At 39.2% G+C, this 25,669-nt stretch overlaps 1 protein-coding gene across 3 annotated transcripts in view; it reads right to left on the bottom strand.

The window, feature by feature from the left end:
• dlg3 (discs, large homolog 3 (Drosophila)) overlaps positions 1 to 25,669 on the bottom strand; it is an 89,130-nt gene that overhangs the window by 40,399 nt on the left and 23,062 nt on the right. For 2 of the 3 annotated variants that reach the window (XM_008303771.1, XM_008303779.1), the window contains exon 1: positions 21,977 to 22,342. The exons of the other annotated variant lie outside the window; for it this stretch is intronic. In XM_008303771.1, coding sequence (XP_008301993.1) covers positions 21,977 to 22,342 — 366 coding nt within the window. Of the gene's footprint in view, positions 1 to 21,976; positions 22,343 to 25,669 lie in introns of those variants that run through there. 3 annotated transcript variants of the gene reach the window in all.

Here is a 25,669-nt window from a genome sequence, read left to right as displayed (position 1 = left end):
ATGCTGGCTCACTGTCACAGCGGCATGGTTTACTGGGACACTTGAGCAGAACTGAACCATTGCTAATGTTATTATAGTGGTAACAGCTGTGCTTTTCCTCCTATGACACAATATCCAAAATGTCTGCGGTGAAAGGGGACGATATTTGAGATGGGTGATAGTTCAGTATGGTTGTTTGTCAGCTTTTAGCCACAACCTGATCTTATTTAGGCTTGCAGTTTACATATGTCTACAATTCAAACCCCGAATTCCAAGAAAATTCAAACAAAAAGTCTAAATTAAGCAAAAATGAAACACAACTGCCATTAATTACCATTAAAAGCTACATAGCTACACTGATAACACTATGGTCACTGTGCCTATATTATTATACCAAAGTACGACTTAAAGTCACGTTGTGACTTAAAGATTGTTGCATGTGATTATTTGAGTCAGGGTCTTAAGACAGACAGTGTTGTGTGTTGTACAGATTGAAGTCTCTTGATGCAGATTTGTGATACTGGCTTTATGAATAACATGCATTTGATTTAATCCTAATATGCACTAAAAACATATATAATTATCTCAGTGCAGTTTCAAATGAATAAATACCTAAAATTTTCTCATAAGAAAATGCAGCCTGTGACCTGTTACAAAACATATCTATGGCTTTCAACAAAATAATGTTCAGTTTAAGAAAATCTGAATATACAGTTGTGTAATGTTCTGACCACTGCCTGCAACCAATGTTTTTATTATAATCCATTTATATATATATATATATATATAACACTTTATAATTGTTTCTGACGAATCTAAAAAAAAAATGTAACAATGTCTAGCACAACTTTCCAGAACAGAAAAGGATATTTTTAGATTGCTAATTTTGTTTGACAAACAGTCCAAAACGCCACTTTATTCAAATTACAGTTACATAACACCAGGGCAAGTTGCAAATTGTTCAGTTGAGCTGCTGAAGCCAGAGAAGGCATTTTAACTGGATGAATAGTTTAAATCGACTAACTTTTTCAAAATTGTTGCAGATTAATCCAAAACATGTACTGGCTTCGTAGTCCAGCATTATTCTTTGCTGTGAAGTACTGTACATGTACAAAGCAGCAGTGCAAGTGATGTCTCAGTGTTATTTGTCAGATTGAGTCACCCTGGCTTTTCAAATGTTGCTGCTAATGAGTGGGTGTCAGAATTACAGGTGCTACCTCTCATGGCAACAGCCAACTGTTGCTAAAGATGGTTACTGAAAAAATATAAACAGTCAATAATCAGCACTGCCTTATTTTCTTTTTAAAATCCAAATGCATTGTTATGACAATTACTGCACTAATAATTTACATTAGTCACTGGTGTCTCGATGGCACAGCCTGCACCGGGAGGGTCAGTCACAAAGTAACAGCTCCAGTCAAAGTTACCACATGTGCTGTGGCGAGGCTCCGCTGAACCAAGCCTGTCATGTGTGAGTGTCATCAGTATGCTTCACATAATCCCACCCCCACTCCTTCGTCTACATTAGAGGTCACTGCAGCATGTTAGCTCACCACTCTTGACTAGTTCCTACCCTTTGTTGCTACGCTGAAAGAGCTGCTAAGCTTGCTCCTCTCTGGTGTTTTGGATCCTCAGCTAAGTACCGGTGACAGTGCACAACCACACACAACTGAGTGCTGCCATTTTGATGCTTTCACCACTGTCACGATGTCTCCTCAGTCAACGCGACGGCATTATTTTGTTGGTGCAGTGTGATCATTTTCCTCAGTTTTATTTATTTTTATTCATTCAATTTTTTAAAATTTTATGTTGATTCGCGTATGTGTGACGCATTCACTGTGTGAAGCTATGAAGATGCTGATTGTGCTGCTGAGGTTTGATTTGACAAGGTGAGACATTTCACAATGCAAACATTCATTGACAATGTAGAAAACATCTGGATATATATCTCAATGTTTTCAGAAAATTTACATCTTTGCTGAGACTAATAGGCAAGGAGCAACTACAGGAGACAGTAAACGTGGGCGTGCATGAGTGGATGAGCAAGTTAGATATCAAATATGCGAAATGTATTGCAGCTCAGCCGCTAAAGGTAGAATGTGTCACATGCTTATCAGAATGTAAAGCCCTCAGAATTTTATTTAATTAAAGGTCTTGGCTTTTCTGACTAAATACTTTTATAACTACTGGTACAATTGCATATCTTAAATGTCTTGCAGATCTAAAAAATCCCACATCCCATCCTGTCTTCATAAAGCAAATGTTACTGTATTAAAGCATTACTTTGATATAATGGGAAATCAGCAGAGACAGATATGCTTAAAATACTGACTGACAAGCCTGGCTCTGTCAAAAGTTTGCAAAAATCTGCTTATCAGCATCCATAAAGTTACCTCATTAAAATATTTTATCTTGTTTGTTTAATCTGTACACAACAAAACAACATTTTGTAATTTGGCATACTGTCATTGTAACGCATAGGTTTAGTCTGGACTGAACACACTACGTATAATAATTTCCGACCATCTTCAATGACAGTCAGCTTTATTTTACCTGGTTTCTGTCCCTATGGTGTTTTTATTTTTTTTTAATATGCTGGAGGACATGAGCAAAGTATGAAGAGTGAATGCCTTGGCTGAGCATTTTCATTATCTGTTAAAAAAAAGATACCTTTGCTGACTAAGAGAAAAAATAGTGTCATTTTATGATTAAACACTGTAAAAGAAGAAATAATAAATATTTTTTCCTTTGATTTTACTGATTATTATTTGTAATTTAACAAAACGGGGGAAAAATTACAGGTAAAAAACATTATTTTTTACAGAGTAGTTTTACAGCCTTTAAGCAGACTTGTAGGTGAGCTGGTGTGCTGTGCTGCAGTGAGTGGACATGTTTGCATGGAGAAACAGAGAGAGAGAGCGAGAGAGAGAGAGCGAGAGACAGCAACGCCATTGATCTACATTTTAGAGGAGGCAAAAGTGTAGAATTACAGCTCCCATTTTAAGGTAGGAAGGGATTATCTTCATGACAAAAAAACTAATTATGTAACTTTGATACAGAGAGATGAGTCTGTAATTAGTAAGCTTCAGAGGCACTATTAGGGGGATTTTTCTTGGCTTGGCTAGCTGTCTCCTACTGTTTCCAGTCTTTGTGCTAAGCTAACTGGCTGCAGGCTGTAGCTTCATATTTACCGTGCAGACATGAGAGTCAGTCAACTGTTCCATTTAAATGATCTCAAGCTGCCTGCCTCTGCCTTCATCAGTCTTAAATTTCACCTTAAATGCCAAACTTTCCAATTACATGAATTCTCACAAAAGTATCTCAGTGCAACTAAAAGGATTCCACATAAAAATTAACAATCTGAAACTATTTACCACCGAACACACCTGATGGTCCACAGTGCTCTGTACTTTTTCAGGGAGAGCACTGTGCTGTTTCGCTTTGCTCTGATTCACTTTTGTCACCTTCATTTTCCTTTTTCTTTTCTTCAGCACCCTAGAACACAATCTTCTGAGCTGCAATTAGACCCTTTCAATTTTAGACTTTTTTTCTCCTTTTAATTGGGAACATTGGACTGTGATTCTGCTTCATGGTCCCAGTGATGTTGTGAACACTCTCCCCCAGGGCCACGATGATCCTTAAACCTCTCCAATGCATTTTATTGCAAAAACAATAAGAGATTTGTTTCCCCCTTATTTCCTTTACCTGCCTTTAACTCTAGTGGTAGAATAAATAGCAACTACAGCTCATCAGCTGGTACTGGTTCACAAATAAAAATCATGAGACAGTGATAAAATTACAACGAGCAAACAAATAGTTCTTGTAATCCCACCGTAAAAATAATACAATGAAAGTAACAAGGTTAACTTGGACCAAAAGGCCAATGAAGACTGTTGGTCCCCACCTCCCAAGAGGTTCAGCCTGTCTCCACATACAGCAGCAGAGATCCTCCTGTCATGGTTGAGGTTTCATGCTCTTCTATAAGCTCCACTCGGGAACACCCACACACTCACATATCTCCATTCACTACCCTTGGCTGAGTTTTGGCTCACAATAAGTGTAGGTGTTGAAAGTGATGAAGAATTACAGTAAGTAGGACAACGGGCGAGGCAACAAAAACAAGAGCCGTGCCTCTAGTTTCCCTCTGATAGTTATGAATACATGAGCACATTTATCCATATGCTGATGTATTTAGCGCCAAACAGCAGAGGGAAAACAGGGCATTGTTTTAAACGTTTGTAGCACTTTGGTGATTGCCAAATCAATCTGCCTCCTGTCGAGGGTCCAGATTTGCCATTTTTCTCTGCCCTCCTTGGGTTGTGTTCAGGCAGACACTGTCCCCTAAAGAATGCGTCTCAGCCAAGATCAGAGCAGCCATCTTATTGGACTGGAGAGATGACACAGTGATCTGAAAACACTCAAAGCTTTAATGCTAGAACACATTTAACTGGAGTTTCTGTGATGAAACACAGCATACCAGCTGGCTGTCAAAATGACAAAATGTATGGACTCTAGCCATCTAAATACAAATGCAGTAAGATAAACAATAGCTTTTAGTTTCAGAATGTGCTTCAAATGATAATCTTCCCTGGGACTGGAATGGAACTGAAAGGGATAGCTTGATATTTTGGGTAATAATTTGCCTGCTTGCTAAAAGTTAAATTAGAGGGTTGATACCTCTCTCCCGTTCATCTGGCAAATACGGTGCTGCACCAAGGGGACAAATAGCTTAGCTTAGCCTAAAGACACAGTTGGAGAGAAATAGGTAGACTGTTTTTTTTTTTTTTTTTCAAACAAAACTAACAAAATCCACATACCAGCACCTGTAAAGCTCTCTAAAACAACAACAACAAAAAAAAACCCAAATGCGATATCCTGTAGGTTTAATCTGCACAAATATGACCAGATGTGGCTATAACCAGCAATGACTCCAAGGAGTCACTGCACCTGGCCAAGAAAAAAACCCAGCACAAAATCCCCCATAACACCTCAGCTTGTTCAGTTTTTATACAATGTAACATTTTATTGCATACAATATGTAAATGAGTGAGTTTTATTTTTAGCCTTTATATCCGTACGGACTAAGATTTAAAACGGTTTTTAAAATTGCTGGTGCAACTGTATATCACCTTACAGCTAGTATCTTTGAGTTCTATAAAACATGACATATTAACTTGTAGCCACAGAGCACACCATACTGTCTTAAAGCAATAGGTTGATACAATGGGATATTAGCATATTTGCACGAGTCATTAAAATCTGTTTATCTGCATCTGAATTTAACATGATAAATATTATATTTCATTCATGTAATCTGCACAAACAAAAGCATAAAGACAAAATTTTGCAGGTTTTGGCTTGAAACAGTAGCTAACTCTCATTTATATACTTAGCTTTTTGAATGGGCAAATTTAAAGCTAAACACAATTAGCTTAGCTTATCCTAAAGACTGGAAAAGGAGAGTAAGATCAAGCTGAAAGTGATATCGTTCTAATCCAACATGTGTATTTCCCCCCCAAAAATTGCAACTATTTGTTGGCTTCAACTTCTCAAATGTAAGAGATTAAATGTTGATTTTCGGACATTTTGCAACACACATTTATGTATTTGGTATTAGTAGTTGCACCAGTAGAAAGCCCGTTTGTAAAATTTTGGAAACAAGCAGTTCTATAGCAAAGTATAAACAGTCCAAATATTTCTGCCGAATTTGTAATGTAATACAATACATCCTACATGCATTTTTGAAAAAAATAGAATTTAAAACAACTGTCTTACAACTGAATCAACAAACTTAGAAAATAAACATCATGAGATTAAATAGTAATTAAATTTCACTGAGGATTTGTCTGAGCTTAGTCAAAGTGTTCCACAGGATGAACGATCAGATTGAATATATTATTACATAATCATAGTCAATGTTTGTGCACAAATTGAATTAGTGCTATAGGGATAAAAATAATAACAATAATAATAATAAAAATAATAAAAAATAGAAGAAGAACTCATCTCTCTTTTTTTTTTTTAAAAAAGCTTTAAAAACATCAAATAACTGCTTTTAGCTTTTCTTCTGGAGCTGGTTACAGTAAACTTTAATGCAATGTGACTGACGGCCTGAATTTCTTCAGCACACCTTGATTTGTTGAAACAGCAGGACTCATTTTATTAAACTGTGGGTGCATGAATTGGTGTTGCGTCATTTCTGTCATTCAGACCGCCCCTCTCCTGCCCTCCCTCATTCCCGCCTTCTGAGATATTCCAGTGAACATATGCAGGGCTAGGATTTGGCTGATTACATAATTGGAAATTTTAATGGTGAATATTAATCCACAATGGCCCATATTGGGTTTTATAAGCAGCCTGATCAGGATCTGCAGGCTCTCAGTGAGCAGCGGCAGTCTATGGACAATGAAGCTCTGGGCTAGAAGAGCTCTTTATATTACACAAGTGGCACGGCTGACACAGCAGGACGCTACTACAACGCTCAATAATGCTGTTCACCACATACCTATAGCACATTACTGTCACATTTATAGCTACTGCTCCTGCATCACATCGCAGACACGCATTTGTACGTAGAAATAAAAGATTTGTTCTTTGATTGTTGTGTCAATGTGGCAATCAAAGGAAAGGCTCTTGGAAAACCAGAAGGCTTTGGTCGCCTGCGTATCAACATTGCAGTCTGTCGTAATTAGCTAGCTGAGCAGCAAAGCTACTGTGCAGCTCTGACTGAGCCTGCACCATGGCAACACACAGGGCTGTGTCTGAGCACAGGCACCTCTCTGCTTTCCTTTCCTCCTCCCCCCCTCCTCCCTTGCCGCTTCTCTTCTTAACTGGCTCATCCCTTTCTTTACGCCACACCTCTCATTTCTTCACCTCTTTTCTCCAGCTTCCCATCCCTTCCTCTCTGCCCTTCTCCTCTCCAAATCTCCCTCCCGTGCATCCCGTCCTCTCTTGCATCATCACAGCCTAAACCGACACAACAGAAAAGACACTCGCTGGTTCACATGCAGGGAGGGCTCGGCGTTGCTGCTTTCCTCGACATTCTGAACACAAGCCTGAGCATTTTCATGGCATACGGCAATCAAAATGATGTTCTCTAAATGTTATATTCATTTATGCTGGACTGCACACAGTGTGCGTTTTTATTATTTTATTATTGCACTATCAGTTTTTTATATTGCACTACTGTTTCCATTTTTCTATTTCTAGTTTATCTTTTATTCTATTTTTTGTCTTATTTTGTTTTGTTTTGTCTTATCTTTTTGCACTGCAGTCTTTGCACTTTAGCTCTGGATATGGGAAACACTGTCTCATTTCACTGTGTACTGTACAGCTGTATGTGGTTGAAATTACAATAAAGCCCTCTGAATTGAATATTAACAAAAAAAAAAGTGTGCATTTAATGTATTGGCAAGCTGTTCATGGCAAATGCAAAATGTGAATATAAAATATTCCTTATTGAGTTCCATATGACATTAAGTCCCTAGTAAGTAAAGCACAACTGCAAAAATAGTTCTAATCTTAGTTATACACGTACTTGCTTTCTGGTAGACAGATCAGTATTCAAACATGAAAGTAGACATAGGTTTAAAAAGAGTCAGGTTAGCGTTTTCCTCCTGTGTCCATTCTTATCTTTTTGTTGATACTTATCATATAACATGCAGGACTTTGGTCAAGTCATGTTGTTTTAAAATGTGCTACATAAATAAAGTTGATTTGATTTTGAAACTTGATTTTCTTACAGAATTATTTCTTTTGCTGGAGGAAGAACAGGCTACCTTTGAACTCGCCCATCCTAATGGAGACTGCTATGTCTGATATGTTTAATGTTTACACTAACAGTGTGTCAAAGGAGTGCTCAGTGTGGCTGCATTTTGCGCAAATGAATGGCCAAACAGTTACGTGTACATTTTGCAAACAGCAGTTAACGTCTTACAGGTCAACACGTGAGATCATATTCAAACAGAGCACTAATTTTTCTGTGGTATATCCCAAGACGTCTGTGGTTGACTGCAGCACTACTACAAATTGAATACTTTGGGGTCAGTGGCATGTTCTTCGCCACACATTCATCAAGTTACAGATCATGACGATAACATCTAATCGAGTCAAGTCCATTCAGTCCTGTTGCACCTGGAAGAGCCAAGGATGGAAACTGTTCATCTTGCAGCTTTAAATGTATCAACGAGAGAGCAGCATCCTTCCACTTTACATGAAGGAGACACAACGCTCCTTACAGTAACATAGTCTGATTTATTTCCAGCTGCTATTCACCACATTAAAACACAGTCTGCTTTGTTCTTTCGTTGCATGTCTCAGCTTGTGGGATTTCAGCTTAAAGGCAACTAAAATGGCAAAGGCAGATCTTATCAATTGAACAGCACTACATAATATCTAAAAAGACTTGGCAGCCTAAAACATCTGTGCAAGGTTTAATTTTTGTCTAATGAACATTTGGACAATTCATTTTGCATATACAAGCCAGTCAAATATGAACTCAGTTACACAAAACCTCATTTTTGTAAGCCACAATCGCAAAAGCTGAAACATAAAGCAGATACACCACAAGATATGAAGATATTAAATCAGTAGGAAGTTACTATTGTGAGAAAGTATCAATATGCCCAAATCTTTCAACATGCAATAACAATCCAGCATCCTATTTCAATCACCAGACTACATTTAATAAAACTCTCGATATTGCAGCTATTTAAGATTCACGCCGTTTACACTGTAAATTCAATTCTGGTTGGAAGCTGACCCAACTGAAGAGGAAATGAGGTATCAATTCTTTTGAATATGCTACAGATATTAAATATGAACGTGTTTAGTCTGTTCTTTGCTTAGTGTATACAGAGCAACGAGAAACATATTTTACATACATTTATATCAGGCAACAGCCGCTACAGCTGCGTGTTGAAACAATGTGGATGTTCCTCCAATTGGTGCGAGCTGCTCCACTAAGACACCAAACCAGGGAAGCATGATACTGGATTTTTTTCTGATATCCGATATGCCAATATTTTCTAACCCATTTTGGCCGACTGCTGGTGCCAGTGCTAATATATGCACATGTTTTTTCCACCTAATTACAGAGAACATCACGTCTTCCCTGTAGTGGAATTAACATGTTACTATGCCTACTTTTATCATGACGGACCAATGGCAGACACAAAACATGACGATTTTTAAATGTGCACATTCACTGGTCAAGATAAGAAAACTACTTCAACTTAAATTCTAGACATCCCACATTTATTTTTATGTAACATCTTCAAACAAAACTGTACATTTTTAGCCTGACAGGCATTATCTGCCTGCCAATGTTCATTTTGGACGGATGCCAATATTTCATCTTAATGCCATAATGCATTCTTTTACGTAAACTTTACTGATGCAATAGGGGAAAAAAAATAATATCTCTAACATAGACTAACTATCTTGTCCAACAAGAGAGCCATTAGTATGAGTCCCATTGGTGATTTTGAGAATTACTGTTCCATAAAGAGGCTGTGTGGTAATTTGACTGACACATGTCTTGGCCTATCACACTCATCTGTGTTTATTTGTGCTTTCTAAACCACTGGCAAAATGGCAAAACCCAAAGTCCAGCTTTAAAAACATCCAGAGATGTGCAAGTGACAATATGCTAACCGTGTCCATATTACTTTAATCCACACTGTAAAGATAATTTTATAAGGGAGAATTTGGATTTGGCTGGAAAGAATGCGTTACATTTTGAAGAAGCGTCAACAAAAATGCACTGACACACAAAGGGAAACAAAAAGTTATAAATCCATAAACACACTTCCAAGGCAGAGATGTTCTATCAACAGTGTAATAAAATGTATGATATTAAGCTGGGATTGCTTGTATTGTTTATATCTGTGACAGGGTGAAGGCATGCTTTCTCTTTTTTTTTTTCTCAGGTTGAGATGTGTGTTTGTGTTTTTCCAAACTCAGTGAGTAGATGGAGTCGATTTTCGCTAATAGAAATGACTGATAATAACATGTTTAAAGATCGTCTGTGGGATACATACAACAGACATAGATCTGGATAATGTTTGCTGTTAGCTCAGTGGGGGAAAACAGGAAGTCCATGTGAGCCGAACATATGTTACCTCAATGTACTGTATGTCTATACTGTTCACATAACAAGACACTGCCAATATAAAAAGCCCCATACAGTTCTTAGAGGAGGAGGAAAGTGTATTTTTAAACTACTATCGGCTCAAAAGAAGCGGACAGTTTCTTCACCATGTTTTGCTATATGCACGAATCCAGAGCTGGAACTGCAGTGCAAGAAGCAGGAATCGTGTGCTAGCAATTTGTTAACAGCTTGAGCTTCTAGCTTGAACAAAAATTTGTATAACACAAATTTGGAAAGATTACATCAAAGTAATCTGCTGTTGAATTTGGGATTCGTCTATAGCATATCCTAAAACAAGTCAGTCAATTCTGTTTATGTATATTCACAAATCTGTCCAGGCCTGGACACTTTTATCATAGTTAATAAAATGATTAATGTTAACCAATATGGCCAAAGATTGAGCCACCTTGGAAGGGAAATAGATCTACATAAAAATAATAAAAGGATGGTTTCAAATGAATATGTAACAAGTTCAGCTATCTAAGGATTTATTATAGGACTTGTTTTTAATGAAATTGTTTTTATTTTTGGCCATTGTTCCCATTGGTTCAGATAACATATCACAAACACAAGATTTATGATATGAGCCAAGATATAAGACATTCAGGTTGTCATTATTTTTGTTTTCATTTACTATCAATAAAGTGAATAAGATGAAGAGGATAAAAAGAGGCTTCCTTAAAATATTGTGTGATCACTCAGGCTCGTCTGCACTGTCCTCTTAACCTCATAATCTTTGCTGGTAAGTAGAATGTTTGCATAATCAGATCATAGTCAAAACTACGAATGTGAGATGTTGATGATAGAAAAATGAAATTTCCTGTTATAATACAGAGATGCATATAAACTATAATGTGTAGCAGTTTAGGCATGTGGCCTCATCTCCATCATATACAAATCAAAATGATGTTTAACACCATTTTTTAGTTAGCAAAGATCACAATCAGACTAGATTTAGCCAGAATTAAGCACTGAAGGATCATCTTAATGTATCATTTTTGTAAAGCACTGCAAATACATATGACTGCACTAATCACACTGAAACACTGGAGTTGTTTGAAGCTGCTACATCCTCTCTGAATATTGTTCTACACCCCAAAATGAAGCCTTTGATTTGTACTATGTATGAAAAAAGAAAGAGCGGAGGAGGAGAAGGGCAGTGGAAGACAGGAGGGGGATGATAGAAATGAAGAACACTGAAGAACAACACACACACAAAAATGAGAGGCCAGACCAAATGGCTGAAGGGCTGCTTGGATAATGCATTAGACAGAGATGGCACTAAGAGCAGCTACACATGGTAAGAAATGCACTGCTTCGCCAAATGTCCTCCACACACACACACACACACACAGTTATGTATCCATGACTTCTGAGGACATTACGTTGACTTAGATTCATTACCTGGACACTTCCTGTCACCTTAACCATAACTCCTATTCGCCAAATTTTAACCTTTGTCTTAACCTTCAAACATGTCTCCATCTTAAAATAGCATGATTTACGTTACGGAGACTTGCTTTTTGTACCCGCAAGGAAGACACATTTTCATAATGTGACTATGTAAACAGATTTAGGTCCCCACAACATGAGTAATACATGACCCACGCGCTCGTTCTCTAACACACATACACACATTTCCAGTAAATGGAAGACATCAAAAAATATTTTGCTTTCTTTTTTTTTATGATGATTTATCCCAAAATACGTAAATGCTGCCCACTAACTGGAGCTCAAATAATTTCTTGTAAAGCAGAATTTAAACTGTTTGGCCACGAGCTGTCAGTTGAATGAAATTCATGGAACCTCCTCTGTATTACATTTTTTTTTAAAGTTTAGCCTTTATTTAACCAGGAAGTCCCTTGACATTAAAATGTCTTTCTCGAGGGAGACCTGGCCATCTGCATGCAGGCTGCGGGAGCAATGAGTGAAATGTGAAAGCGCATAAATTCTGCAGTATTTGTCAATGGATGAGTGAGAAATAAATAAGTAATTTCAACCGTATTTAGCTATAGCTATCTAGTGCATCCTGAAAACTGAAGTAAATACCATACAGTTGTTGTAAAGGAACTTTTACAGACATACATAGGAGCAACACACACTGTGCTTGGCAATTTTTCTATTGTGAGCAATTGTGTGGACATTTTGTTATTAGTGACCAAGTGGAATAAGTGAGTAAGAATATAATTCAGTAACAAATCTCTTTTGGTCAACAAGTCCATATTATGTACATTTCCTGCACATTTCTGAAGCAACAAACGCAGTGGGGTTTTCAATACTGTCTAAAATAAAAATAAAGATTAGTATATGACCATTAACCAGATATAATAAAGAAAACTACCTCCATGACGTCACCCACAGGTTTCCTGAAGAGTGGTTTTAAAGCCATCGCCTTCTTGGCAGTGCCTTTCTCCTCCTTTAACACAACTGGTATATTTCTGCTCAAAGTCTGAGCTTTTAGTCTAACAGGATGGACTCTCTTTTGAGCAGCTTCAAGCTGCCATTTGACAAACTGCAGTTTTTGACACACTGGTTGTCTCCAGTTCATATATAAGTAGCCAGTTAGCAGCTTGTTTAGCAGCTAACTACTAGCTAGCTGCATGGATTTCATTGTCTGCAGAAAAGGCGGGAACAAAAACCCAACATAAAAAAATATAAGAAGTAGCTTTTGATATTGTAAACTATTTTTGCCACATTGGTGTAGCTTATCTTGTTACATATCAGTGGGGGTACCTTTAGTGTAGTGAAGCTTCATTTAATGTGACGTAACTGTTAGCTTAGCTCTCTGTAGCACTGAGCATTAAAGTAGCCAGGCAGCACAAGTCTCAATCGTGTCTGAATGCCTGTTCAAAATCTTATAGAATGTTTTATTTGGGAAATATTTGACATTTTAGCCTTTAAAAAAAACACATTTTAACTTCTCAAAGTAGGGTATCGAAAACATATTCATCGATATTGTTACTGAGTCTCATGATGGCAGCAACAGCGATGAATAGCAACAAATAGTCCGTTGATTCTAAAAGAAACTGCAGATACTGAAATAATAGCCAACTCTTCATATAAAGCAAGAAGTAATAAAGGTAAGAAACCCTGAGAATTAGCTGAACTCTTGTAGACAGGTGGGTTTAGATTCAGCATAATGTGTATTTCCACAGGGCAACAACAGTGTCGTGTTTATCGCTGTACTGCTCTGAATTCCTTGCCTCCATCAGAAACGCTCCTTTCATTTACTAATTGCACTCATTTTTACCCTTTCACATTTTATCAAGCAATGTTAAATTACTATAAATATAATCCAACTCTTCCTGCAGATGCTTCAAATTAAAAGCCTGTATAGAATGGGAGAGATTTTGCTTTCTGAGCCACAGGAAGGTTCTTAATGTGAAACATCTGAGGGGGGAAGTGTTGTGTGTCATTGGCAGCATCTTAAAAGCAATTTAAAGACAGCAAAATGGAGGCAACTGGAAATAATTAGGGAGTGAAAACAATATTTCTTTATAGAAGAGGGGTGACTATGACATATTGCTGTAGTGACAACAAATGAATGTGAGTTCCTTAAACAGCAAATGAAGCTCAGAGGGCTTATCTTGTCTATTTCTCTGCACACAGTAAAAAAAAAATTTAAAAAGCAAAAGTTTTTTGAACAGTATTTAAGTGTAATTGCTTTTTTAAAAAACTATTTACTGTAATTTTTCAGATTTTTCCCTGTTTTGCAAAAACGACAGATAATATCTAATAAAATCACAGCAAAAAAGTATTAATCTACATGTTAACTGTAAAAAATAATAGTGCAAACTGTACATAATGTTTACATCAAAAATATATTTTTCAGAAATGGTAAATCTTTTCTTTACAATGTTTAACTGTAAAATTACACTTTTTTTTTTACTGCATTTACAGCAGCAAAAAGGCATTATTTTACAGATATTTTACATTATTTGAAAGGAAAATTATGCATATGAAGGACTGAAAAATAAATAGAAATGTTTTCGCCTGCCATTTTGTTAAATTACAGATAATGGTATTGAAATAATAATAATAATCTAGTGATTGACTGTAAACAGTGACAGTGTATTTGCTGTTATTTTCACAGTTTTTACAGTACATTATATTATTACACCGTTTTTTTCATCATACTCTTTCTGGCACAAGATGCAAAAAACATGCTCATGGATTATTTGGTATTTGTTGAAGTTTTTGTAATGTGTACATTGACTTGGCTTTTCTACACTCAGCATTATGTTAAATTTAGTTTCCTTAAACTGCACTAAATATTTTTTGTTTGGTTATTGACGCTTCTGCTGCTTGGTTCATCTGGCTGGGTTCTGGAAAAATGTGGAACCATGAAACCACCCGTCTTAAAAACCAGAACTGGCCATGAGATCATAACAAAGTGTTCGCCACGGCGTGTATCTTCCTTTTTGTTATCAGTTTACCAGAGCAGTTGTGAGATTTATGATGCCACTACAGTTGGTTTGCAAAGTTATTTTGTTGTCATAGTCTTAGTTTAGTTTTGCTCATTTGACCTCTTTTACGTGCCCAGAAACGTGCTGCTTGCTTTGAACCTTTAATTTTGCAATTTTCTAGGTAAAAAAAAACCCTTCCTTTTTCAAAATCCACCTGTGGCTTTTCATGTTTTGCAGCTTGGTCCTTCACAATCATTGATTTCAAAGTGTCTGGAACTGTTAGTTATTTATATTTATAATTCGCAGTTAACTCCTGTTTCTTTGGTATTGACTGCTCAGGATTTTGTGTACCTTATTGTAAAGTGGTACCAAAATAACAGCTGATATGACGGTTGAATAAAGGCAATAAAAGCACAAGCACTGTTGAAAGCACCCACACACCCCCACAAAAATGAAGAGGAGTCAGAAGGCTTAGGGACTAGCTCTTCACTGATATTGATTGGATATACACATATTCCATGGCAGCATGTGGGTGATGGAGCCGGTGTACTTTGCTGAGGATGCTAGCACGTTCTTACTGATAGGAGTCTAGCACTACCAGAATAAAGGTTTAATATTTGTACAGCCTATCACAATGATTCACACAGTGACTCTTTTAATTAACAGCAACAGGGGTACAACGTTTAACGCTGCCATCTCATTTCATCAAAGGGCTTGTGTCCCTCGCTTCTCTCTCTAGCAGAAAATCTGATGCTTCCATCGCTGATTCAGGAGTCCAGTCTGCCCTGCACAGCACAGTCACATTTCTAGGCCAGTCTCTACTGTGATCAGCAAAAACCCCTAAATAAAACAAAGCAGGCAAGCAAACAAACAAACAGCATTCCCCTCCCTTCTCCTTTCTTCTCTCCTCTCCTCCCCTGGCTGGCAGCGAGAGCCAGAGAGGGGAACAGGCGAGCTGATATGGGGCTGAGCCCTGGCAGGGCCTCTGACAATGACCATATGGATCACAGGGGCATGGCAGCCTCGGCTTCCAGCAGGACACACACCTCCACACACAGGCTCTGCAGCTTCAGGCTACTGCACCTGTAACACTGTATAAAAGCCTCCATATACCATACATCACATAGCTGTAACCAAACTGCAGTAATGAGCAAACTGCTTGATGAGCATAAATCTGTATTGGCAGAGGACACAACACATTCTTTTGAATCCAGCATTTCACAGAGGACCTCCATGTTGAAACAATACGAGCAGATTCAGTCTGTGAACGCAAAAACAAAGGTAAAGAACAGAGCAACTGAGTGACGGCTTTTAAGGGAGGTGTATAAAGTGGGATTTAACACAGTTCAGGTTCTGGGTCACAGTTATACCAGCTCCCTATCAGAGATCAGCTCTTCAGCCATAATGTCTCCACAGCAGGCTGACGTCAACGTCTGACTGGCCTTTCCCAGCCACTCTGTTCCCAACCTCTCTTACACTGTGTAAAAAGCTAACTTTTGTCAAAGTGCACATAAATATTACAGTGCACCTTGTCTCCCTTGTTTCGTAGTGCATTTCCCATGATTCACCACCTTCCCTTTACCCTAAATTCTCATGGGTAAAGAACATTTTGTTTTAGGGTAAAGGTCTGTGTAAGGCATGGGTGTGTGTGTGCTTATACTGTATGTGCATGCCTGTGTGCCTGTGTGGGGGGATGCGATGTAGGAGGTTTGGTAGCAGACAACTGAAATTAAATGATGTGCTCTGAATTTGTATGAGATCAGCAAACTGGAGTGTTGGCATCTGAACCATACTGTCTGAAGCAGTATTGTAAATGAAAAAAGATTTAAATTTGGTTTGATTTTATTCAGTATATATCTGCCACGACCACAGCTGTAAGTTATAAAAAAAAATATTTCCTTGACTGAATAAACATCTAAATGGAAAGAAATGTCCTTTCATCCACATGGTTGCTGACACATAAAGAGGTGACCACCAAATGAATTGTTTTCCTTTTTCTATATTAACATAGTGCCAAGTGAGCAAGCTAAGGTGACATATTAAACAGTAAAACACTGCTAAGAACCAGCAGCTGCTGCTTCTTGTATCCAAATGTGCAACAAAGTAAAAGCCTTGTGCAACTAAGTGCGGCTCTGGAACGCTGAACTTGCAAAATTTATGTAACACGTTTGAAAGTATTTTCAGTTAAACAGGACTGGCTGATAAAATGATTTCCTTGTACAAAGCCTGGTGACTCTTCAACATACTTGAACATGGTGAGAGTTCATCAAGATTATAGAGGAACAACACTAAACTGGATTTCTGAATTGCTTGAAGCTTGTCTTTGCAAGAAATTCTTCCCAAACAAGAGCAAAGGTTGTGGTTGTGACAAAATCCACCAACTCCAAACACTGAAACTGTTGTATAGTCTGACTGAATCAACTTCATAAAGCTATCATAGACCTCTCCATGTTGAATAATGTGGTAGAATATTTTGAAACTGCTGTTCACAGTGTGACGGGTTTATAAGAAATGTCAAAAATCAACCATTTTATCAAAGGTTTAATCACAGAGTGACATTTAAAATTACACCTGTTGGCCATAATTGTACACAAGAAGAGCATCTCCTACTACCTAAGTATGATTTCCCTGTTTGCCCAAAATGAACTGACTGACAGCCCATAAAGAGAGAGCTGTGTCTAAAACTGTCTACTGTGTTAAACAGCAGTGAGCCTTCTGAGGAAGACTAGATGTTTTACATCTCCAGATTATTTAACATCAATCACAGCTTGGTTAGATGGCTAAACATGAGTATACCGGGTGAAGCTAACTGATCTTAGATGGATCATGTGGATGGTTTCTTGGTGCTGAAATCAACATTTGAAAAATAATTTGTTAATCTGTAATTAAAGCTAAATAGTAATGTCCAAATGCAGTAGACAACAAAATAACGAGATGCTTTATTTTTTGTGATATACGATGTTCTTTCAGAGTTGTAAAACTATTGTCAGAACATAGTGTTGTAATTTAATGATTTTGATTATATCTGGAAAGTCACCTTCTTTTTTGCCACTTTAATACAGCAACTGTGCAACTTTCACTTGGTGTTAAGATTTCTACATAACATGTTGCTAAAATGTTGTATCTTAAGCAATTGGACCAAATCAAATAAGAGCCAGAGAGAACTTTGGAGTGTACACATAAGCAAAAGAAACCAGAAGAAAACGTGATGACTGGAGTCTTAGATTACTGCAAGAGAGAGAACCATATCTTCGATTCAGAGACTAGATATGTCCCATCTATGGCCAGTCTTATACTTTGTGCATTTACAAGGACAGGAGGATCCACTAAAACTTGAGTGGCATAAATTTGGTCTTTCATGTCTGCTCAAGTCTGCATTGACCTTCTGTTTACATTCAACGCAACCTAAAATTTGTGCTTGAATGCAATTTGTAGGTGCTGATCTACTGCACAAGCAGACTTGAAGCAAATTAGAAAGTAGTATAATTCTGAAATATTCTGTGTCTATGGTATCTGGAACATAACTCTAACCCTTACCCAAACTGCAAGCAAGTATGATCCTGGTTTAACTGCAACAAGTTTCACTGCTAGATTAAAGAGGCAAAAAAATTCACCTAGTAGAAGGCAATCCAGAGGGATGAGATCTGCCAACTGTCTCACACCTTGAGACCATTGTTCAGTGGTCTCGAGCAATACACACACAAAATGAAAAGAAATGTCGCCCTAACGTGCCAGGCAAAAACAGAAGTCATCATCTTGACACTTCTGACAAAACAGATTTACGACCAAACGGCAGCCCACGTCACTCCACCACCTGTAACGTGAGGGAGGTCCACAGCCAAAGCTGTGAAGGTAAACAAACAAATGCTGAAAGTCTATTAACAGGAATAAGATCTCAACAGAGCACTGCTTTCATGTTCCTCTTTTTCTTGAGGTTAAGGCCACCTGGCTTCATGACTGAGTACTGAACAGGTCAAAATGGAGGCTCTCTTAAGAAAAATTTTGACTCCGGTCCTTCTCTGAGCATCATCCATCACATCCACTGCATCTTGTAGCTTTTCTCCAATCCGAATTTATTTTTGAGTGCAGTTCGCACCTCTAAAAGTAAGATTTACAGGTATTTATCAGTTGTTCAACTGAAATGAGCTCTCTCCTCTCCCCTTTATTCTTAATTTACACAATCTGAAAAGAGCAACCCTAAGTTGAGAATTTGCTGTCTTTATGACTTATCTATCAGAGAAAGCAATCCACAAATTTACTTCTCTTACTTGACGCATGAAAAACAACCACGCTGTAAATATGTGTCACACTGAACTGACTGTACAGACAGGAACTGCACCTGCAGGTGTAATCAAAATGTCATCCATCTTGGCGTCACCATTCACACCAGCTTTCTAAAGAAAATGTATGGATGTGCTAAGAGCACTGATTCTGATCACATAGGTCTTGCCTTTTTTTCCCCCCAAAGATAAGCTCATAGATAAAGCTCTCTTGATCTGAAGAGAATATTCCAGGTTTTAGATGGAGCCTTTCAAGATCACAGTAGGGGATCCAGCTCAAGACATTTGGACATGGAGCACATGTAAATCCCATCCATTAATACTCTCTGGGTTTCTGTTACAGGAATGGCAAATCAAATCCGAATGACCAAAATCTCATCAGACGGATGTACAAACCAATGACACCGATAAATCAATGAGACTGTATAAGACACACACACACACGCACAAACGTTCCTGATCAAGGCCTGAAGGCTTTCAAGTCATAATCACCTATGGGAGTGTTCAACATGGAACGCCCAGCGTGTCTGTGCATTAATTTAAAACACTACTGCCACTACAGAGGCCTGTTATAAACAATAGGTCTGGCAAAGCCTTTTGGACCAAATCTTGATGCTAATAAATAAAGTAAAATCCAATTAATATTTAAAGCTAATCATAGCCACAGAGTTGGAGAACACACAAAGACAGATTGAAGCCCGCGGGGGGAAGAGGGAGCTTTCTGACTGATTCTCCCAGAAGACTGAGGCCTCTACTTTTCTCAGATTTAAATTCAAAAGCTCTTGTTTTAAAGAATGTTCTTATAATCCCAGCTGAAATCATCCATAATTAACCTAGCAAGCTCTTGACAAAAGCGGCACAATAATTTTGTAAATAGATGACAGGGGGGGGGGAATTAATATGGCATCGTTGTGTGTTGGGGTGTGTAATGATTTCCTCACAGATACATGAAATGTTCATGGTTACAGGAGCCATTTAAAAATGTCAATGATCCAGGCAGCTCGCATAATTCTGAATGACTCTGCAAGGTTACTGCCTTTCATCATGCTAGCATTCAAAAACACGAGTTGTTATGAAAGCTATAAGACAATATACATGTGCGGCTGGGCGTGTGTGATTACTGCCCTGCTCCCCGGCTGTGTATAGGTAGTGGGGGAGGGGTAGCATTCACATTTCTCAACAAGGATGAGCTGTGGCGGGGTGGGGGGGTGATGGTGGGTGTGCATTCCATCCCTGCTGTGCTATAACCCGTTCATAGGAAGAGCAGCACATATTGGCCACTCACATGGCTGTTTTAAGAGACTGAGGGACAGATGCTTGTCCATGGTGTCAGAGCCTCTCCTGCTTCCCTCTCTGACAGCACCACCAACTGCCTTCTCTTACATAACCCCCTCCCCCTCTTCAGGGCCGCTGCCTGCCTTTATTGGCTTATTTCTCTCTTTTTCAACCTTTGCATTTTTACCCCACTGACCCCCCCCACCCCTCCATCCCTGACTCGTTATCTGCAACAGCAGCTCTTCTTATGCCAATATAGAAATCTAAGAAATATAGGTACTCCTGTCCATGAGCCATGCATCCCTGCTTGGATATTTTATGGGGTGTACATTCGCATGATACAGCAAGGCAGCAAGCATCCTTCGAAAGGATTGCACAAGACGGGATTCTACGGTGGTTTATCCATTAACTGTGGTGTTTCGACAACATAAGATCCCTACATGAATCACGATGCAGTCGAGAGGCATGTTTCATCAGGCAGACGCAAATGTGTTCCATTGTAAGCTGAATGTTGAATAAATATGCTGGAAACGAGCAGTAGAAAAACAGGGGGGGTAATACTGATAGAGAATAATATCTCCATGTAAGCAATAAATGCTTACATAATCACATCTGCTGTGAGCTTTCAAATGTGTGAAACATGAAACACGCCTGACTGGTCTGGATGCAGCTGTAATGCAATGGATTTTAAAGCAACATGAACAAGGAGGACATTTCTTTTTGCCCCCTCAAAGCTAAAACGATGCCTTTAGCTGTAGTAATCTGCTAACATCAGTCAGGTTGCGGCTCATATGAGGGCTCAGCTCAGGAGGATATCTTCCACTCTGCTCCTGAAATTTCAACCTCCATTTTCTTCTCACCTTCCTTCTTCCTATTCTTCCTCCATAAAAAAACAACAACACACGATCAGACATAAACGGAGGAAATACAAACAATGCAGTGGCTTCACTTGCCGCAAATACGAGACTGCATAGACACATACTCATGCACAGCAAGAACCATTCCTTGAATCTCATGCTCACCAAGCTACCCTTCCCCCACCCAAGCTCACTCTCATGCTCACATACATGCACCTTGCTTAATTAAAGACTGCTTCTGAAGCTGCTCTGACCTTTTATCAACTGTGATTTATAAATACATGTAAATAAATGGAGATAATAGAGACAAAATGGAGCACATGTAAAGAGGCAGTTTCATTCACACTGTGCGACATGTAAGCCAGGCAGCATTTAGAGACAGCCTGCCTCTGATTCTCTATGTGTATTATACAACACATTCATTATACTGCAATTTCTTTAAGGAAAAATGGCCTGTTAATTAGGAATACCATCTATTTTTATCATTTCTTCCTTTTCTCTGGGCTAATGAGACACAATCCTACAATGAGTTGATCTCTGAGAAATCTATTTCTTACATCTAATTTCTTACAGGGCCAGTCAGTAATGCTGAAGTTGCCAGCATGAGAGATAACTTAGAATTGCGATCTCTCAGTGCTGCTTCCAATGAATGAAAATGCACCATTTTTTGGCCTATGGTAACTGCATCAGCGTAAGCCTTTGACGACACACACTAGGTGTGCTAAATCTATAAGCATTAGTCATCTCCATCATATCCAAACATGAAGATCATCTACATGTGTGTGCAGTGAAACTAGATCCGTCCTGTTCTGTTCTGCTTGCTATGCTTCCAATAGAGGGACGACAGTCAACAAATGGGAAACAGAGGGCTTGAGATGCATACTAAATGTGAATTCTCCTCCATAACTGACAGCTTCAGCTGATACATGATGGTTTCTGTTTGACTACAGCAGCAGCTCATCTGATCTCGGTCTCCCCTGTAGGCCCCACAAGCTTGAGTTATCTAACAGAGTGAGCAAGATGAGTTACCTGGTCATACCACTCCCGGTTGGTACAGGTGCACTCGGGCCACCATCCTCCTTGTCCACTGGAGTTGTTGCCATTTACTTTGGGGCCACCCTTGGATTGGCCCTTTGGGTTGGGGCCTCCAGGGCCCCCACCAGACATAATCTTGCCCTTACTTCTCCCCAAAGTGCCCCCTCCTCCTCCCATGCTTCCACCTCCCCCTGAGGCTGGAGGGGGTAAGGTCTGGCCTCCCCCATACCCAGGCGGGTATCCATAGGGCTCGGCCTGCCAGTCTCCTGCATACGACGGGGCATCCATCCTTCGCAGGGCAGCCATACGGGTCACTTCATAACATTCTGGGCACTTGCAGCAGTGGTGGTGTTTGTGCATGCTGGCTGTGCTGGCTGGGCTGACGCTGAGATGAGCGGCGTGGCACTCTGTCTCTGCTGCCTCCTCAGATCTCACACAGCACGCTGTGATCGGCTCACAGAGTGCTAATGCCGATGGAAATAACACTAATCACAGGAATTTCTACAGATTTTCCCTTTTTCGTCAAATCCTGTCACTCTCCGCTTTATTCCTCTCGGATGTAGAAAAAAAAAAGAGATTGAGAGGGACGGGAAGCAGCAACAGGAAAACAAAAAATACAAAATGGGCACGTAGTCTTTGTCCTCTTGACGTAGAAGATCAAAGGAAATATTTAAAATATTGTATACCACCACACAATCAGAGACCAGCCCTGACGATAGAAATTTCCTCTTGCTTCTCTTGGTTCACAGTGATACGCATATAAATTCATAGATATATATATATTCTTTTGTTTATATATCATATATATTTACACACACAAATACATATAAAAATATTAATATAAACAGACAAGCACAAATACAGATATGTACAAGGATAAATGTATATATATATAAATATCTATATGCGTGTGTACAAATATATATATAGATATATAAACATAAATAAATGATATCCGCAGATGAAAATCTTCCTGTTAAATTCTTGGTATCTTCCAGCTCTGTCAAAATCTCACGTTTTTCCTCCTGCGTTGAAAATCGTTGTCTTTCACTCTCTGTCTCTTTTCTCAGCCTGCAGAGAGGAGCTGAGCACTGGATCGTCTCTCAGCCAGCTTGCCCTAGATGTGGATTATTCAGAGGGATGTGAGCAAGCAAGAGGGAGATGGTGAGCGAGAGAGGGAGAGGGAGAGGGAGAGAGAGAGAGAGAGAGAGAGAGAGAGAGAGCAAGAGAGAGAGAGAGACGCAGGAAGGGAGGGGGGAGAGAGATACGTAGCAGCATCCCTCTAGCACCTCAGCCCTGACAGCCACAGCCAATCAACTTGCAGCGCTGCCATCAGCAGCAGCAGCACCAACAGGACTGAGCGCTTCACTAGCTGCTCTTAAAGGGGCCGCAGCATCTAAACCTCACTGTTGCCTGCCTTGGGTGAAAAGGTACTTCTTCACAAATCAAGGCACAATAAAAACACTGCATTCTTCTATTTCGTCAGTATAGTAAAAGCATAGAAGGTCAGGAGGTTACAGTTTGCAATCTGTCAATGCCGACCTCAGACTCTGATCCACCATTTGTGAGTCTAATCCATGTTTTTCATCAGACCAATGCAGCCAAAATCCAACTTACAATGAGCACCCCTGTCCCTCCGACTGATCACTGGTCACCTCCACGGTCATCTCTAGTTCAGCTGCAGACTTAACAGCTTTCTTGCGCTAGTAATTGTCAACCTCGGGCTCTGTGTCACAGCACAAATCTGTAAATAATCTCACAGTGGAAGTAGGTGCAGCAGATGAAAATCCTTTTTCTCCTGGGCATCACTAGACCTGCCTCTCACCAGAGGATGCCTCTGAATCACACTGCATTACTTTGCATCATTCTTTATCCCTCTTCCTTTTTTTTTTTAGCACTGACAAAGCAGCCTTGCCATTGAATTATTTGATTGTTAAGTCCTGCCCATGTGCAGGACAGGGTCAGAATAAGCACGGTGAGAGAAAATCGCACTCCTGAAGCCTCATTTAGGAACCATAGGGGAATTATTTTATGTTCACAATGATGACATCAACACATGTGTACGAAACCAACAAGATTACACGCTTGGGCTTCGAGTGGGTGGAGGAAGAGATTGAGAGTGAGAATGTGTGAGGGGAAAAAAAAAGAAAGAAGAAGAGACTATATGGCTTTTCTTGTATCTGCGGCCGTTATACTTTCAGTAACGCGATAGGACTGCCTGAGAGCCATTTTGCATTCTTTTAAATTTGTGGGTTGAACACAGCTAGACATAAAACATCCTGACACCAAGAGTGAAGGTTTATTTTTTTAGAGAACTGAGAAGGAATGTTACAGTGTCGCCATTAAAGCCCTGCATATATGCATTATTAATGAAATGTGACGGGGAACGGAGCTGGGTGTGTCTGCATGGGGGGAGAGAGCATATTTATACATAGTCTACATATCACAGTGCTCATACATGAATGCTAGCACCATTTCAGTGTTTTGATTAACACGTAAGACGTAGTGCCTTTAACTTATACATATATTAATGTGTATGTGTGCAACCGTCCTGTTAAACTGAACGGGATCTCAGGGTGAGGGCACACTGCATTGTGTTGCAGCCCTACCAGGAGGCACACACAGCAGGCTCAGCCACACTTAATTACATGCAACAGTAACTTACTTCATTATCATGATATTCTTTGGCTCTAACCTACAGAGATTTTCCAAGTAAAAAGCGGAAAGAGGAGAAACTTGGGCATTTATAAGGCTAGAATCCACTGAATGCCTCAAGTTACATTGTAGGATGCAGCCACAAACCCCGCTGAAGCCAATCAGAGCAGTGAGGCGGGGCTTTGAAGCAGTGGCTTGAAAGACCGATGTAAGCATATCGATCACAGCACACATGACCGAGCACATGTTGCAACCTTCCCTCCCAAGCCTCGCTCCGTGCCTCTTATAAACTGTCCACATCGCATTTACCAATCAGTGCAGTAGGGGGGGTTTGCAGTACAAAAAACACATACTGTGTGGTGAACAGAAAGAGGAAATGACAAGCTGGATGTACATAATAACGGAGGGAGAGCTGGACAGAGAAAGATCCCCTGCACAGATGAGTGAGCGTGCACATACAAACGCATCAGAGATATGAACAGTTCATGTATGTGTAGGCATACTTAGCACCTCGAGGGGAAAGAAACCTCTCCATTTAAATATTACATAATGGAAAATATATGAAATCTTTTTTAGAGACAATCAATTGCTGGCTTTCTGTATCAGAAGGGTAGCAGGAAGGAATACAGGAAGTTATTATGCACTAATCAAATCAGAGCAATTAGAGTGGACAGAAAATGTCTTGGAGGTTAATAATGTGTTGGTTTACATGTCTTGTAAGACGGCTAATATTTCAACATAATTTTGAGAATAAGACGTCTAGATTTTCAGCTTCTGTTTGGCCGTTGCATTTTGTTTTAAAACACTAAAGAAATGCCTTGCTTCTTTGCTTCTTTATGCTTTCAAAAACATTAAAGAAATGTGCTGATCACGTGAAATTAATTGCAAGTTTATACAGGAAACATAAAGCCCACATTAGTAATATGTAGCACAATTCAACAGCACAGTTATGAAATAAATACAACCTTTGTGGAAACTATGTTTTCAATTTATGCTGAGACTGTGTGGTCATGTTGTTACGACTCTATTACA

This window comes from Stegastes partitus, unplaced genomic scaffold, assembly GCF_000690725.1.
Source record: "Stegastes partitus isolate 25-593 unplaced genomic scaffold, Stegastes_partitus-1.0.2 Scaffold39, whole genome shotgun sequence".
Taxonomy (NCBI): Eukaryota; Metazoa; Chordata; class Actinopteri; family Pomacentridae; genus Stegastes; species Stegastes partitus.
The sequence above is the reverse complement of the archived record's forward strand: the minus strand, read 5'-3'. Positions and strand labels throughout refer to the sequence as shown.